The following is a 16,764-nucleotide window of genomic DNA, read 5'->3' on the forward strand; positions in this document are numbered from 1 at the left end:
TGCAGAGAGTAGAGGGTACCCCCCTAACCCTGACAGGCCTCTCAGCCAGTACTCTCTGCTCTGCACTGATGAGGGGCAATCACCCCCAAAACAGCTGTCTGCAGATGAGGTGCTGGCTTATTTAATATCCCCCCCCCCCCCCCCCGAAACAGCTGTCTGCAGATGAGGTGCTGTCTTATAATCCAAGTCATGTCTCAAGGCTTAGTTAAAGAGCTGAGCATTGACTTATAGGATAGCTGCCTTACATCGGGTGGCATCAGAGGCAGAGCTTGTTAAGAGCTCATTTGCATCCCTTTCCTCTGCTCTATTTACGTGGTTGAGCCAGGACACCAGTTCTTGTCATGGTGGGGGTCCCTGGGCTCAGACCGTCAGCAATCATGCATTGATCGCCTATCTTGTAGTTAGGTAATAAATGTCTGATGTTCTACACTTATAATGTTCACTTCTCTGCTCTGGATTTCAGTACTCTGTTCCAACAGAAAAGCAGATCACCAGAATGCTGGTTACAGTTATTACACATGCAGCGGTATTTTTCTGGCAAAAAGATGGTATTTATTCTGGAAACCCATTTTCAGAATGCTGAATGAAAATGTGAACCTAGCCTTAAATCGATCAGGTTTTTTTTTTGGAGTAAAAATGTGATAAGTTTAACTGATACTGAAAAAAAACGTGGTGTGAAACAGCCCTTGTTAACTACTTCCCATCCAAATACCAGGGGCATTAATAAAAATTTGTGTAAGGGCTTATGTGTATGACCATATGATACTGACTCATTTACTTCCGCAGCCCTATTCAGCTTATATTTTGTTTCCTGAACCAAGTATAGCATTAAAATAAGCACAAATGAGAGTCAGTCATCATGTTGTAAGACAGCTAGAGAATGGTCTGTGATCACTCATGCCAAAATTGTGCCCCCAGCTAAGCCTCATCAACAACTGGGAGTGAATCTCAGCAGCGAAACTCGCGTCACAGTTTGTGAGGAACTGTACTAAAATATTCAACATCAGGCACTGACCTCAAAAATTCTAGACCAAATACCCTAAGCAACAGGGTAAATTATGATTAACCAATGGACGACCAGTCATTTTAATAATATCTGTAAAGCAGTTGTATTTAGACATTATATAGAACTGATCTAAGGCCAATATATGATGGGAATATTAAAATAGTGCATGGCAGTATTTAGACATTATGCAACCATGGTCTTTGAATACTAGTTCTACTTGAGAACATTATAGTTACAGTATATATGTCAAAGAATACTTGGGGGAATTTATCATAAGAGAAATATTTTAATTTTATTTTAATTTTTTTTGCTTGAGCCTGAATTGACGAAATGTGTGCTCTGTTTATGAAACATCTTGTGATATTTGACAAATTTGGTGTATCTTAAATGGGCCATACAATGTACAGTATGTGTATGGAAGTGCTTCTATATAAATAACCTAGCATTACAATACTTTTCTTTTTCTCTCTTCTAGCATAGCGGCCTAAAAACTTTTACAAACACTAAGTTCAAGAGTCCACCGATTTGTGTTGAAAATCAGTTTTCTGCCCGCAGTGGAACCAAACTGAAAAAACCTGGTGATAAAGGTATGTACACAACTAATCAGTGTAATTACAGGATATTAACAATGAGAAAATGACATGTATGGGCTCATGCATGTATTTGGTCCGCATCCGAGACACATTTTGTGCGTGTCAGATGCTTATCCATTCACTTCACTTCACAACAAAAATATAGAACATGTCCTATTCTTGTCCGCAAAATACAGGGCCAGCCATTCCATTCCGAAAGTCATGGAATACATACAGACGGTTTCCGTTTTTTTGCTGATTTGCAATGTGCCTGACCTCTTAAAGTCATATTTTTTGTTTTGTTTTTGCTAATGTGTAGGGACAGAGATAGGGAACATTTTTTTATATGTTTTATTTAGGGAACTAGTTTTTTTTATAGTACATCACGTGGATCTTTTCAGAGAGCGTTTCTATCAGCTCAGTGCTGCACTAGGAAGACGGGCTGGGCTGGAAGCTGCTGAGCATCTGCCTTCATTGCTCCCTCAGTAGTGGGGACAATACAGTCATAACTATAAATGAAATATATTCTTCTCCTGTATTCCCAGCTCGCTTAGCCAACCGCCAGAAGATACTGGCAATGCAGGGAGGCAGGGTGAAGCTATTTCACTGTATCAGGCTCTGCTCCCCCTGCAATTGACAATGCTCCTGCTCTTTTGTTGATAGGGCCAAACAGTGTATACCAGGGATGCTCAACCTGCAGCCCTTCAGCTGTTGCAAAATTGCAACTCCCAGCATGCCCTAATAGCTGTAGGCTGTCCAGGTATGCTGGGAGTTGTAGTTTTTCAATAGCTGGAGGGCTGCATGTTGGGCATCCCTGGTGTAGATGATCTCATGCCTGGCCTTGTCAATCAAAGTGCAGTGGGCATGGCTGTTTCACAGATAGCAGAGCCTCTAGGAGAAACAGCAACACCCCCATTGCTCCTAGAGGCTCATTTGCATATATTAAAACATTTTTCTCAGCAATACGGGCACATATGAGCATGGAACCAACACAGATGCCTTCAGCTGCCAGGTGCACATGTAACAGGTCAGTCAGCTTCATAGGTACAAACCTGCTGACAGTTGCCCTTTAAAATTAATCTGTCATTATGATTCTGGACTAATATCTGCAGTAATACATAACTGGTATTGCACATAAGGAATAAAAGTCCACATTTTTAATTGTCCTACTTCCCCTTATTTCTCCAATGTCAGCACTCAAAGCTGCACTAAAAATACAGTTTGGACTGTGCCATGCCAACATAATGGAGAAGACTCCTGTGCACATGCACAAGAGTCCTTACAATGTATTTCAGTACAGCTTTAAACCCTGCCAACAGGAAAACAGGGGGAAGTAGGGAAATAAAAAATAAAAAAACTTGACTTTATTACTGCAGACAATAGTCCAAGTTCCCAGAGACAGATTCCCTTTAAGCCTCCAAATTAATTCAGACCCTAGACTTTAAACCCTGAATTCATTTAGAACCCTGGACCAGACCTTCAAAATTAATTCAAAGGCCAGACTTAGACCACCAAAATTGCTTAGTCACCCAGTCAGATCTACAGTTTAATTTAGACCCATATTCAGCTCCCCAAAATAGCAGAGAATCATGCTTCACGTCACCCAAAACTGGAACAGCCCATTGTCATATATTTAGGCCCCGGCACCCAGACAGAGGAGAGAGGTCCCATAACAGAGATTCAGGCTTCATGTCAGCAGAGAATCAAGCTTCATGTCATAGCAGAGAATCAGGCTTCACGTCACCCAAAACTGGAACAGTCCATTGTCATATATTTAGACCCCGGCACCCAGACAGAGGAGAGAGGTCCCATAGCAGAGATTCAGGCTTCATGTCATAGCAGAGAATCATGCTTCATGTCACTCAACACTGGAACAGGCCACTGTCAGATATTTTTAGGCCCCGGCACCCAGACAGAGGAGAGGTTCATTCAACTTTGGGTTGCCCCGCAATATAATGGTAAAATGAAAATAAAAATAGGATTGATTGAGGAAGTGCCCTGGAGTACAATAATATATGGTTAAGGGGAGGTAGTTAATGTCTAATCTGCACAAGGGATGAACAGGTCCTGTGGGATCCATGCCTGGTTCATTTTTTTTTGAACGTCAGCTTGTCCACATTGGCTGTAGACAGGCGGCTGCGTTTGTCTGTAATGACGCCCCCTGCCGTGCTGAATACACGTTCAGACAAAACGCTGGCCGCCGGGCAGGCCAGCACCTCCAAGGCATATAAGGCTAGCTCTGGCCACGTGGACAATTTGGAGACCCAGAAGTTGAATGGGGCTGAACCATCAGTCATTACATGGAGGGGTGTGCACATGTACTGTTCCACCATGTTAGTGAAATGTTGCCTCCTGCTAACACGTTCCGTATCAGGTGGTGGTGCAGTTAGCTGTGGCGTGTTGACAAAACTTTTCCACATCTCTGCCATGCTAACCCTGCCCTCAGAGGAGCTGGCCGTGACACAGCTGCGTTGGCGACCTCTTGCTCCTCCTCTGCCTTCGCCTTGGGCTTCCACTTGTTCCCCTGTGACATTTGGGAATGCTCTCAGTAGCGCGTCTACCAATGTGCGCTTGTACTCGCGCATCTTCCTATCACGCTCCAGTGCAGGAAGTAAGGTGGGCACATTGTCTTTGTACCGGGGATCCAGCAGGGTGGCAACCCAGTAGTCCGCACACGTTAAAATGTGGGCAACTCTGCTGTCGTTGCGCAGGCACTGCAGCATGTAGTCGCTCATGTGTGCCAGGCTGCCCAGAGGTAAGGACAAGCTGTCCTCTGTGGGAGGCGTATCGTCATCGTCCTGCGTTTCCCCCCAGCCACGCACCAGTGATGGGCCAGAGCTGCGTTGGGTGCCACCCCGCTTTTTAACCATCTTCATCCTTATCCTCCTCCACCTCCTCCTCATCCTCGTCCTCCTCGTCCTCCAGTAGTGGGCCCTGGCTGGCCACATTTGTACCTGGCCTCTGCTGTTGCAAAAAACCTCCCTCTGAGTCACTTCTAAGAGACTGGCCTGAAAGTGCTAAAAATGACCCCTCTTCCTCCTCCTCCTCCTCCTCCTGGGCCACCTCCTCTTCCATCATTGCCCTAAGTGTTTTCTCAAGGAGACATAGAAGTGGTATTGTAACGCTGATAACGGCGTCATCGCCACTGGCCATGTTGGTGGAGTACTCGAAACAGCGCAACAGGGCACACAGGTCTCGCATGGAGGCCCAGTCATTGGTGGTGAAGTGGTGCTGTTCCGCAGTGCGACTGACCCGTGCGTACTGCAGCTGAAACTCCACTATGGCCTGCTGCTGCTCGCACAGTCTGTCCAGCATGTGCAAGGTGGAGTTCCACCTGGTGGGCACATCGCATATGAGGCGGTGAGCGGGAAGGCCGAAGTTACGCCGTAGCGCAGACAGGCCAGCAGCGGCAGGATGTGAACGCCGGAAGCGCAAACAGATGGCCCGCACTTTATGCAGCAGCTCTGACATGTCGGGGTAGTTGTGAATGAACTTCTGCACCACCAAATTCAGCACATGCGCCAGGCAAGGGATGTGCGTCAAACCGGCTAGTCCCAGAGCTGCAACGAGATTTCGCCCATTATCGCACACCACCAGGCCGGGCTTGAGGCTCACCGGCAGCAACCACTCGTCGGTCTGTTTTTCTATACCCCGCCACAACTCCTATGCGGTGTGGGGCCTGTCCCCCAAACATATGAGTTTCAGAATGGCCTGCTGACATTTACCCCGGGCTGTGCTGAAGTTGGTGGTGAAGGTGTGTGGCTGACTGGATGAGCAGGTGGAAGAAGAGGAGGAGGAAGCCGAGTAGGAGGAGGAGGCAACAGGAGGCAAAGAATGTTGCCCTGCGATCCTTGGCGGCGGAAGGACGTTCACCAAACAGCTCTTCGCCTGGGGCCCAGCCACCACTACATTTACCCAGTGTGCAGTTAGGGAGATATAGCGTTATAAAGTTATTGAGAATGACCCTATCCGCACCTTCAATCTAATATACCCTTTTATGGATAGATTTAAAGTAGGCCTGATACAGCAGAAACCACTGATTTAGGGAATTGCTAAGTTGGGAATTGTTTTTCAACCCAGAACAAAAACTGTGCTTTGGTGGACACTAAATGAATTGACCAGCCTCAGCAATAAACACAGATTTAGCTGAATATAAATTTGAGGCCTATTATTTAGGCGCTGGGTGACAGGTATACGTTTACGGACAGAATTTGACTTGGAAATGCACGGTAGCGTGTGTGTGAAGTAATTGAGAATGACCCTATCTGCACCTTCAATCTTTTATACCCTTTTATGGATAGATTTAAAGTAGGCTGATACAGCAGAAACCACTGATTTAGGGAATTGCTAAGTTGGGAATTGTATTTCAACCCAGAACAAAAACTGTGCTTTGGCGGACACTAAATGAATTGACCAGCCTCAGCAATAAACACAGATTTAGCTGAATATAAATTTTAGGACTATTATTTAGGCGCTGTGTGACAGGTATACGTTTAGGAACAGAATTAAACTTGGAAATGCACGGTAGCGTGTGAAGTTATTGAGGATGACCCTATCCGCACCTTCAATCTAATATACCCTTTTATGGATAGATTTAAAGTAGGCCTGATACAGCAGAAACCACTGATTTAGGGAATTGATAAGTTGGGAATTGTATTTCAACCCAGAACAAAAATATATCCTTTGCCAGACAGCAGACAGTATTACAATTGGCTGGCCACAGCTGAAACACCAGATTTAGGGTACTGCTATTTTGGCCATTGTATTTCACCCCTCAATAAAATAGCAAGCACAGCCAAGCCCCAGATGTAGGATATAGCAAAAAAATAACCACACTATTGATGGTTAAATGGTGGCAGCTTGTGGCAGCTTGTGCTGGCGCACCACAAGACACAAAATGGCCGCCGATCACCCCAGAAAAAAGTGACTGAAAAATGCTCTGGGCAGCCTAAAAACAGTGAGCAATTAAATAGGGGCACTTCGGGAGGGGCACTTCCAGATTATTTTCTGTCCTGCCGCCACAGAACAATGGTGCTTATAGAACAGACTACACAGTGTAGCGGTATACTGTATATTGTGTGGCACAGTGTAGCGGTATACTGTATATTGTGTGGCACAGTGTAGGCTATATGTGTATAACATAAACATATTTCACATGAAAACTTACAATTACTTGGCTTTGCTCTTGGGGATCTCGGACACCACTTCAACACTTTGGCCGGGGGCTCGGCGGAGCTGATGTTGTGCTTTATCCTAATGAGAAAGATTTCATAATAAGGATTTGGAGAAGGGGCAGAGGGATAGCAGAGCAGGGAGTGGCTGGTGCTGCTACTAGGGGGTCATATCATGTGGGAGTAATAAAGCCCACCATAATGCCCCCAGTAGAAATAATTCTCCTAATAATGTAACAGTGCAAAAAATACCCCCTTGTAATGCCCCCAGTTGAGCTAATGTCCCCATAGTGCCCCATGATGTGCCAGTATAAAATACCCCTATATAGTGCCCCAAGTAAATGCCCCCATAGTGCTCCACTCCCCCCTTCCTTCTAGTGCCCCCCATAATGTACCAGTATAAAATTCTACTGTACAGAGCCCCCATATAAAATACCCCTTCTTTGTGGCCTCAGTAGATGCCCCTATAGTGCCCCCAATAATGTGCCAGTAAGAAGTGCCCCCAATAATGTATCAGTAATAAGTGCCCCCAATAATGTGCCAGTAACAAGAGCAACCCCCCAATCATGTGCCAGTAATAAGAACCCCCCATCATGTGCCAGTAATAAGAGCCCCCCATCATGTGCCAGTAATAAGAGCCCCCCCATCATGTGCCAGTAATAACAGCCCCCCATCATGTGCCAGTAATAACAGCCCCCCATCATGTGCCAGTAATAACAGCCCCCCATCATGGGCCAGTAATAACAGCCCCCCATCATGTGCCTGTAATAACAACACCGCCATCATGTGCCAGTAATAAAAGCTCCCCCAGTGTGCCAGTAATAACAGCCCCCCCAATGTGTCAGTAATAACAGCACCCCCAATGTGCCAGTAATAACAGCACCTCCATCATGTGCCAGTAATAACAGCCCCCCAATGTGCCAGTAATAACAGCCCCCCCATCATGTGCCAGTAATAACAGCCCTTCATCATGTGCCAGTAATAACAGCCCCCCATCATGTGCCAGTAATAACAGCCCTCCAATGTGCCAGTAAAAGTATTGCATATATAAAAAAATACAAAAAAACACTTATACTTACCTCAGTGTCAGTGATGCGATGCAGGCCTCTTCCAGCCTGTGTCCCTCGCTGTACGACTCAGGCGGCGCAATAACGTCATCGCGCCACCTTCGCCGGCCTCTGATAGGCTGCCGGCCTAAAGTCTCAGACCCCCAAAATTAATTCAGATCCTAGACTCAAACCCCAAACAATAATTGAAACCCCATTTTCAGCCAATTTATTCAGACCCAGAATGAAATAGCCCAAAATGAATAAAGATCCCTAGACTCAGATTCCGACAAATTAATCTAAACCACAGAATCCCAAATGAAATTCAAAACAAGATTTGGTAGGATATCACCCACCTCACCAGCTATAATTTTGCTTCCTGGTGACCCCTTCCTCTTCTGCCACTGCTTAGCATAGCTTAGCATTAGCACGCTGCCACTGGCAGATGGCAGATGGCAGTGGCACTGGTCCTTTAAAATAGTAGTGATGAGCGGCATAGGCAATAATCGTTTTTGCGATATTTTGTGAATTTTTCACTTAATATTCTCAATAAATTAGCAAATTCTAGAATTCGTGATTTCCAGTCATTATTTTTGCGATCACGCAAATCAGCACTAATTATGTGCATATTTTTGGCGCAATACATGCAACTTCACATTTTATCAGGTCTGAGTAGATATTACTGATTGTTGTGACATCACAGCACTATGTCTGTAGCATGTACAGGTAAAACTCGAAAAATTAGAATATCGTGCAAAAGTCCATTTATTTCAGTAATGCAAATTAAAAGGAATTGCATTAATTAATGCAGCTTAAAATTTGAATTATGTGAAAAGGTTCAATAGTCTAGGCTCAAAGTGTCACACTCTAGTCGGCTAATTGAGGCTACTTTCACACTTGCGTTAGGAGCAGATCCGTCTAGTATCTGCACAGACGGATCCGCACCTATAATGCAAACAATGGTATCCGTTCAGAACGGATCCATCTGCATTATATTTTATATATAAGTCTAATTGTTAGTCAGACGGATCCGTCCTGACTTTGCATTGAAAGTCAATGGGGAATGGATCCGTTTGAAATTGCACCATATTGTGTCAACGTCAAACGGATCCGTCCCCATTGACTTCCATTGTAAGTCTGGACGGATCCGTTTGGCTCCGCACGGCCAGGCGGACACGAAAACGCTGCAAGCAGCGTTTGGGTGTCCGCCTCCTGAGCGGAACGGAGGCGAAACGGTGCATAATGATGCATTCTGAGCGGATCCGCATCCACTCAGAATGCATTGGGGATGTACGTATCCGTTTGGGGCCGCTTGTGAGAGCCTTCAAACGGAACTCACAAGCGGAACACCGAACGCAAGTGTGAAAGTAGCCTAATCCATATCCCCTGAGCAAAGGGTACCTCAAATTGTGACTTTGGGGTTTCATAAGCTATAAGCCATAATCATCCAAATGATAACAAATAAAGGCTTGAAATATCTCGCTTTGCATGTAATGAGTCTCATATGTTAGTTTTACCTTTTAAGTTGCATTACTGAAATAAATGAACTTTGCACAATATTCAAATTTTTCTAATTTCACCTGTATGTATGGACAGCAGAGAAACAGTAATTCCTATCACACTACCTAACACCCTACACTGGAAACTATTAGCTACACTACATCACTATCTAACCTACACTGACTATCTCCCACTAACTATCTGTATTATATATGAGCTAACTATCTATCTAATGTAATTGGATAAGGAATAGGATCCAGATGAAAGCTCAGAGCACAGCAATGTCACTGCTCTCTCTCTCTCAGAACTGCAAAAAAAAACAGCAGAAAATGGCTGCTGGGGAGGTTCTTATATAGTAAGGGGTAGGCAACTTTCCTATTGGTTGCTAGGAATGGTGCTAAGCTCTGACAAAGACATTGCAGCCTTCTCATTGGCCCACAAGCAAGAAGGGAGGTAACTGATGAAAAACAAAATCTAGAATATTAGCAATTACGAATATATAGCACTATATTCTACATCTTCGTGAATTCTGATATTCGCAATAAAAATTTGTGAATAGAATATATGTGATAAATACTATAAACTAGTTCCAGTTTTGGCTTTGGCTAAAAAAAAGGGTAAAAAAACGCAAAAAATTGCATGAAAATCTTCACCTGTATTCTAGCCCCAATCCTATAGTTATGAGGTTGTTTTAATATTTCATTGACGTAGCTGTATTCTATCTTTTGAGGGACATAAATGAAAAAAATTATTCTGCCAATTCAGGAATATACAATGTGCACAATTAGAGATGAGCGAATTTCTCAAAAATTCGATTCAGCAGGTTTGCCGAATTTTTCAAAAGAATTTGGTTCGATCTGAATTTATTTGTGGTGAATTGCATTAAAAACGGCTATTTCCTGGCTGCAGAGAGCCTTTATAGTGGTGTAGAACACTGTGCCTTGCAGTAACACGCATAGGGAGTCTGCTTTGGTAGTGAAATAATACTGTGAGTCAGTATGACCTGCAGATGACAGGCGTCGCTCTTAGAATCAATGCACACCATCACTTATTTGGGCAGTTACGGGGTCAAAACTGACCAAATAACTCAAGTGTGAACTCAGCCTTACAGGTCAATGTTAGCGACAAGAAGAAGCGCACTCCTTTTACACCGTCATCAGCTGATTCCGCATAGCAGTCTACAGAACCTGTTCTATTAAATGCTTATACAAGAAGAGCCCCCCGACAGAGTGGAGAGGGTGACAGCAGTAACTTTGTGTTTACTTCACTGATTATTTTGCCCTTCCTCTGATCCATTAAAACAATAACCCACCAAAAAGGGATCGTGTCTGTGGAACATCCACCTTCACTTGGTCAGCATTTGGTCAGTAACATCAGTATTGCTAAGGCCCAAAAAAACAGGAGTGGATCCAAAACAGAGATGCCACGTGAATTGAGTATTTGCATGTCTTCTGTGTTTTGTACCCACTCCTGCTTTTGGCTACCAAATCATAAGCCAATTCTGATGCAAAATAGGGACCATGTCATGCAGGCCTTACAGCTGTTACATAGACAGGATCCATGGTGCACCTCATTTTTCCTTCCTTCTGACAGATCAGAAGAAGAGTCAAATAAATCATGTCAGCCAGGCCGAAAGGCAAAATAGTGGCCCAGTCATGAAGTGGGGAGGGTAAGAACAGCATGAGAAGTCGACAGAGTGGCCCTATGACATAGTGTTGAGGTGGAAGCAGCATGAGGATACCACAGAGTGACCCAATGACAGAGTCTGGAGGTGGCAGCAGCATCAGGAGGAGGCCACAGAGTGGCACAATGACAGTGTGGGGGTGACGGCAGCATCAGGAGGCCACAGACTAGCACAAAGAAAGAGTGTGGAGGTTGTGTCAGCAGCTTTAGGAGGGGGCCACAGGGTAGCACAATGACAGTGTGGAGGTGGCAGCAGCAGCAACATGAGGAGACCACAGAGTGGCACAATGACAGTGTGGAGGTGTAAGCAGCATCAGGAGACCACAGGGTGGCAAGATGACATAATACGGAGGTGGCAGTAGCATCAGGAGGCCACAGAGTGGCAAGGTGACATAGTGTTGAGGTAGCAGAAGCATCAGAAGACCACAGAGTGGCAAGGTTACATAGTGTGGAGGTGTAAGCAGCAACAGGAGACCACAGAGTGGCAAGGTGACATAGTGTGGAGGTGGCAGCAGCATCAAGAGACCACAGAGTGGCAAGGTGACATATTGTTGAGATGGCAGCAGCATCAGAGGACCACACAGTGGCAAGGTGACATAGTGGGGAGGTGGGTGGCAATACCAGTACCAGTTGAAGATGGTGTGTTAAAGAATGAGCACTTGGCATCAGATGTGTGACACCAGGCGGGTGGCAGCATCAGAATATTAGCTGAGGCAGGTAGCCAGAAGAAACTGATCTATTTTGTCAAGGTGTTGGTGTGGCAGCATGGAAGATCTAGTCTGATGCATCAGGCATTAGTGGGTGGAAATCCTAGCTGATCCATGCCTGATTCATCTTGACAAAAGTCAGTCTCTCCACATTTTGGGTGGACAGGCAAATTCTTCTTGGGGTAACTATGGCCACTGCCGCACTAAACACCCACTCTGATGCCAAACTACTGGCCGGGCAGGAGAGCTTTTCCAGGGCAAGCTCTGCCAGTTGCGGCCACAAATCCAGTTTTGCTGTCCAGTAGTCCATCGGATCTTCAATGCAGGGTGGCAGGGTGCTGTCCAAGTATGCCACCACCTGCTGGTTCAGGTCCTGCTTCAGTTCTAGCTGCTGCTGCAGATGATGAGTAGTTTCTTCACTAGGTGTGTGACGAAAGCTGCTCATCAGCGACTCTAGACTCAAGTTGCTGCTGATGGAGCTGGAGCTGCTCCTACTCCCCACCCTGCCACAGCAGTCATGTCAGAGAAATGTGAGCGCAGAGGGCCCCCCCGGTCAGACATGTGAGAGGATGGGCGATGGTGCAGATAGGCAGCGGCCAAATGACTACATAGGATGCTTCTATAGTAGTTCAGTTTGTCCTCCCTCTCAGCAGGTGTAAAAAAGGCCCCCATTTAGGACTGGTAGCGATGATCCAACAAGGTGGAGAGCCAGAAGTCATCGCTCTGCTGAATGTTGACAATTCAGCTGTCACTACACAAGCAAGTCAGCATGCATCAGGCCATTTGCACAAGTGACTCGGAGGGACTCCCTGCTTCCATCTCCACTGCATACTGCCACAGTGTGTCTGGGTCCTCTGTCCCCTCTTCCTCATCGCCGCTGTAGCTCCTCTAGCTGTTCCTGCTCCTCCTCACCTGTCACCTGTGTAGAAAAACCACCCATTTCACTACACATTGCTTGTGCTCCGGTTGTTCTCCTTCTCCTCCTCCTTCAGTTCAGTCCCCACAGGGATCATGTAGCCATGAAATCTAGGCACAATGTCTGCAGTCCCATGACCAGCCAGCTGCCACTGGCTGACATCGAAGTTACACAAAGGAGTAGTCCTGTCCGCTTGGATCATCAAGAAATCGTTTATGGCCTTTCTCTGTTCGCATAGTCAGTCAAACATATGGAGGGTGGAAATTTTAACGGGTGGAAATGTTGCATATCAGCCTATGTTGGGGGATGCCGTTCTGCCACTGCAGCTCAAGGAGTGTCTGCTTTGCAGTGTATGAGTGGCTAAAGTGCATGCAAAGTTTCTTGGCCATTTATAGGCTTGCTGATGAGTGGAAGATGTCAGGAAATGCTTGACAACCAGATTGAACAAGTATGCCATGCAGGCACCATGGCTCAGCCCTCCTTGACTCAGCGCTGACTCCATGCTCTTCCCATTGTTGGTCACCATGGTTCTGATTTTGAGTTGTCGCAGAGAAAAGAATCGATTTCTTGATGAAGGACATGGAGCAGTTCCTCCCCTGTGTGACTGCATTCACCCAGGCAAATGAGGTGCAGAACAGTGTGACACTGCCGTGCCTTGTTCATGTGGTATGCTGGAGGGGCACTGTGAATTGTCCCTGCAGTGGAGGCTGAGGACACGGTGGAGGATAAGGAGGCAGAGGTGGACATTGTCGCAGAACCAACGGCGTGAGAACGTGGAGACGGAAGCGGCATCACCTGGCCAAGTTGCTGGTGTGGCTGTGCAGGAACCACATTCACCCAGTTGACCTTAAAGGACATCTATTGACCCTGACCGTAGTTACAGGTCCACACGTCTGTGCTTCCATGCACTTTGGCAGACACTGACAAGCTCAAGGACTGGCCCATCTTCTGTTCTACATACGTGTGCAGGGCTGGTACTGCCTTTTTGGCAAAGAAATGACTGCTTGGAACTCTCCACCTCGGCTCGGCACAAGCCATCATGTCTCTGAAAGGTGCAGAGTCCACCACTTGGAAAGGAAGGGACTGCAGCACCAGCAACTTGGCCAGGAGCACATTCATCTTCTGCGCCGTTGGATGAGTGCACGCATACTGTTGTCTCTTGGCAATCGATTCGGTGATTGATTTCTGTCGGAATGACTGACGAGGAGTAGGAGGAGGAGCAGGAGCATCAGTACCAGCAGACGATGGGATGGACAGACAGCTCCCTTCAGCTGAGGTGGTGGAGCCTTGACTGCCTGAAATCGGGTGTGTGCCACTGGGTGATGCATAGTGATGAGCGGCAGGGGTCATATTCGAATTTGCAATATTTCATTAATATTTAGTAGAATATTTGGCGAATATTCTCGAATTCGAATATTCGTTACATTCTACATTATTTTACTTGAAAAATCGGCAATGTAATGATCGCGTAATATGCGAATATTACGCGATCAATACAGGCGTGGGTCTAAAAGGAATATATAGCACTATAGAATTTAGTACTATATATAATTTTTTTAGAATATTCGTAATTTTTTCCATCTGAAGTTATGATTCCTCACTGCTTAAGTTGCTTATCAAGGAACTTAAGCAGGGAGGAACCATGACTTCAGATGGAAATAAATGACGAATATTCTAAAAAATGAATATATAACAGTATATTGAATATAGTGCTATATATTTGTTTTTTTAGAATTTTCACAATTTTTTTCCAATATGAAGTCAAGATTCCTCCCTGCTTAAATTGCTTGACAAGCAACTTAAGCAGGGAAGAATCATAACTTCAGAAGGAAAAAAATTACGAATATGCTATATATTCCTTTTTGACCCATGCCTGTATTGATTGCGTAATTTTCGCATATTATGCGATCATTACATTGCCGATTTTTCGAGTAAAAAAAATGATGAATATTCGAAAAAACAAATATATAGCACTATACTCGAAATATTCTCGAAGTTGCAATATTCTCAATATTCGTAATTTGAATATTTGCGCTCAACATTAGTGATGCAGCGGTTGTTGCGGCAGGCTAGACCACCACATCAAAGCCATGGTTCTCCCAGGCCACTTTCTGGTGACGCTGCATATGTTGACGCAGGGCCATGGTGCCAACATTGACACTGTGGCTCCCAAGTGTGATCAGCTACATCATCGAGTTCTGTCTGCAGGTCACTGATGTCTTTCTCAACGGTCTCTGGGTCAGGAGCCTGACCGCTCGCAACACCAGCTCCCAAGCCACTCTCCTCATCACTACTTGCCCACCTACTGGATGAAGGGGCGGATGTCTCCTCCACATCTTGGCTGGCCAGTAGCTGCTGACTGTCTTCTAGTAGCTTGTCCTCACTGTATAGTGGAGCTGAGCCCACAGCAAATAATACTTCTCTGGCTGAGGGAACATAAAAGGACAGAGGCAGGTTGAGGACAGGTGAGGACACAGGGCCTGCTCCCGGGCCATGCCAACTAAGGGTTGTTTCTGACGAACTCACCGACTGTTGGCTGGGGGTGGCTGATGTCACTTGGGATGAAGTGGATGACCGAGTCAACCATTCAAGTACCGCTGGGCTGCTGGTCAAGACACGACCGCTAGATGACACTGGGAGCTCAGGCCTCTCGCTGCGACTCCTGCTTCCACGCCCCCCTTACTCTGCTACGACCTGTGCCTGCGCCAGAAACATTTAGGCCTCTGCCACTCCCCTGTGCAGGGCCTGTCACTTCTCTGTCTGTTATTACATACTGTTAGATCAAATAAATAAAAAGGAAATTAAAACACCCCAAAAAAGTCTGTAATTTTCTCACTTCACCACACAACAACTAATAAGCCCTTTTTTTTCCCACTAATGCAAGCCAAAAAAATGCTTTAGAACATATACAGTAACTGCACCGCACAAGGGCAAATAAGACGTAAAAATATTTTCTTGTAATAAACCCTGTTTATTACAAAACCATCTCTATGCACAATACAATACAAGACTACTGTGTTTTAAGTTGTAAAAAAACAAAGGTGTTCTCGTAGGGTACTTTAACACTACAGTTATTCTTTTCCAGCGTTGAGTTCCATCCTAGGGGCTCAATACTGGAAAAGAACTGATCAGTTTTATCCTAATGCATTCTGAATGGAGAGAAACTGCATGCCGGAATCCTCTGCCGCAAATGTGAAAGTACCCTTATTTTGTAAGATATTGTATTGATATTTTGTATTGCACATATTAAAAATCACATCTAAATGAACACATGAAATAACATTGTCACATTTTTACATTTCCATGTTTTACAGTGATTGATATTACACCATTCTGTCTAAGTTGGGGGAGGGTGGCAAAGTATATTTGAATTCTGTACATGTTGCATTGTTACTCTTTTAAGTGCCATTATTTTAATGCAATCTTACATTTTCTTGGAAAAGATAAAGAGATACAAGAACATTTCACACGAAGGGACTTTACAGACAGCTGGATTTTTGAAGTCGTTCCTGTGGAGTAAGTAATAATAATAATGTCAACGTATAGCAATTGAGATTGACAGCTACTGCCTATCAGCCAGTTTAAGGCTACTTTCACACTAGCGTTTTGTCTTTCCGTTTGCGAGATCCGTTCAGGGCTCTCAAAAGCGGTCCAAAACGGATCAGTTTTGCCCTTATGCATTCTGAATAGAAAAGGATCCGCTCAGAATGTATTAGTTTGCCACCATTCAGTCACCATTCCGCCCTGGAGGCGGACACCCAAACGCTGCCTGCAGCATTTTGCTGTCCGCCTGACAAAGTGGAGCTAAACTGATCCGTCCTGGCACACAATGTAAGTCAATGGGGACGGATCTGTTTTCTCTGACACATTCTGGCACAATAGAAAACGTCATGGCTATAGAAGAGATAATACAACCGGATCCATTCATGACGGATGCATGCGGTTGTATTATTGTAACGGAAGCGTTTTTGCAGATCCATGACGGATCCGCAAAAAGTTCTAGTGTGAAAGCAGCCTAAGCTATATTTTAGCAGTACATAATACAGCTGTAATAACAGGACATCCTGTAGTTCTGCTCAAATTAACTTAAGGGTTAATTTTTTATTATTACTGCATTGTATTAATTTTGAGCTCAAATCCTTTTTCCACTTGTATTCATTAAA

At 45.0% G+C, this 16,764-nt stretch overlaps 1 protein-coding gene across 1 annotated transcript in view; it reads left to right on the plus strand.

The window, feature by feature from the left end:
- Positions 1 to 16,764, plus strand: part of LOC122939842 (alpha-2-macroglobulin-like protein 1) — a 128,320-nt gene that overhangs the window by 75,453 nt on the left and 36,103 nt on the right. The window contains exons 17-18 of the mRNA XM_044296032.1: positions 1,482 to 1,593; positions 16,045 to 16,117. Coding sequence (XP_044151967.1) covers positions 1,482 to 1,593; positions 16,045 to 16,117 — 185 coding nt within the window. The remainder of the gene's footprint in view (positions 1 to 1,481; positions 1,594 to 16,044; positions 16,118 to 16,764) is intronic.

This window comes from Bufo gargarizans, chromosome 6, assembly GCF_014858855.1.
Source record: "Bufo gargarizans isolate SCDJY-AF-19 chromosome 6, ASM1485885v1, whole genome shotgun sequence".
In the NCBI taxonomy this organism is placed as follows: Eukaryota; Metazoa; Chordata; class Amphibia; order Anura; family Bufonidae; genus Bufo; species Bufo gargarizans.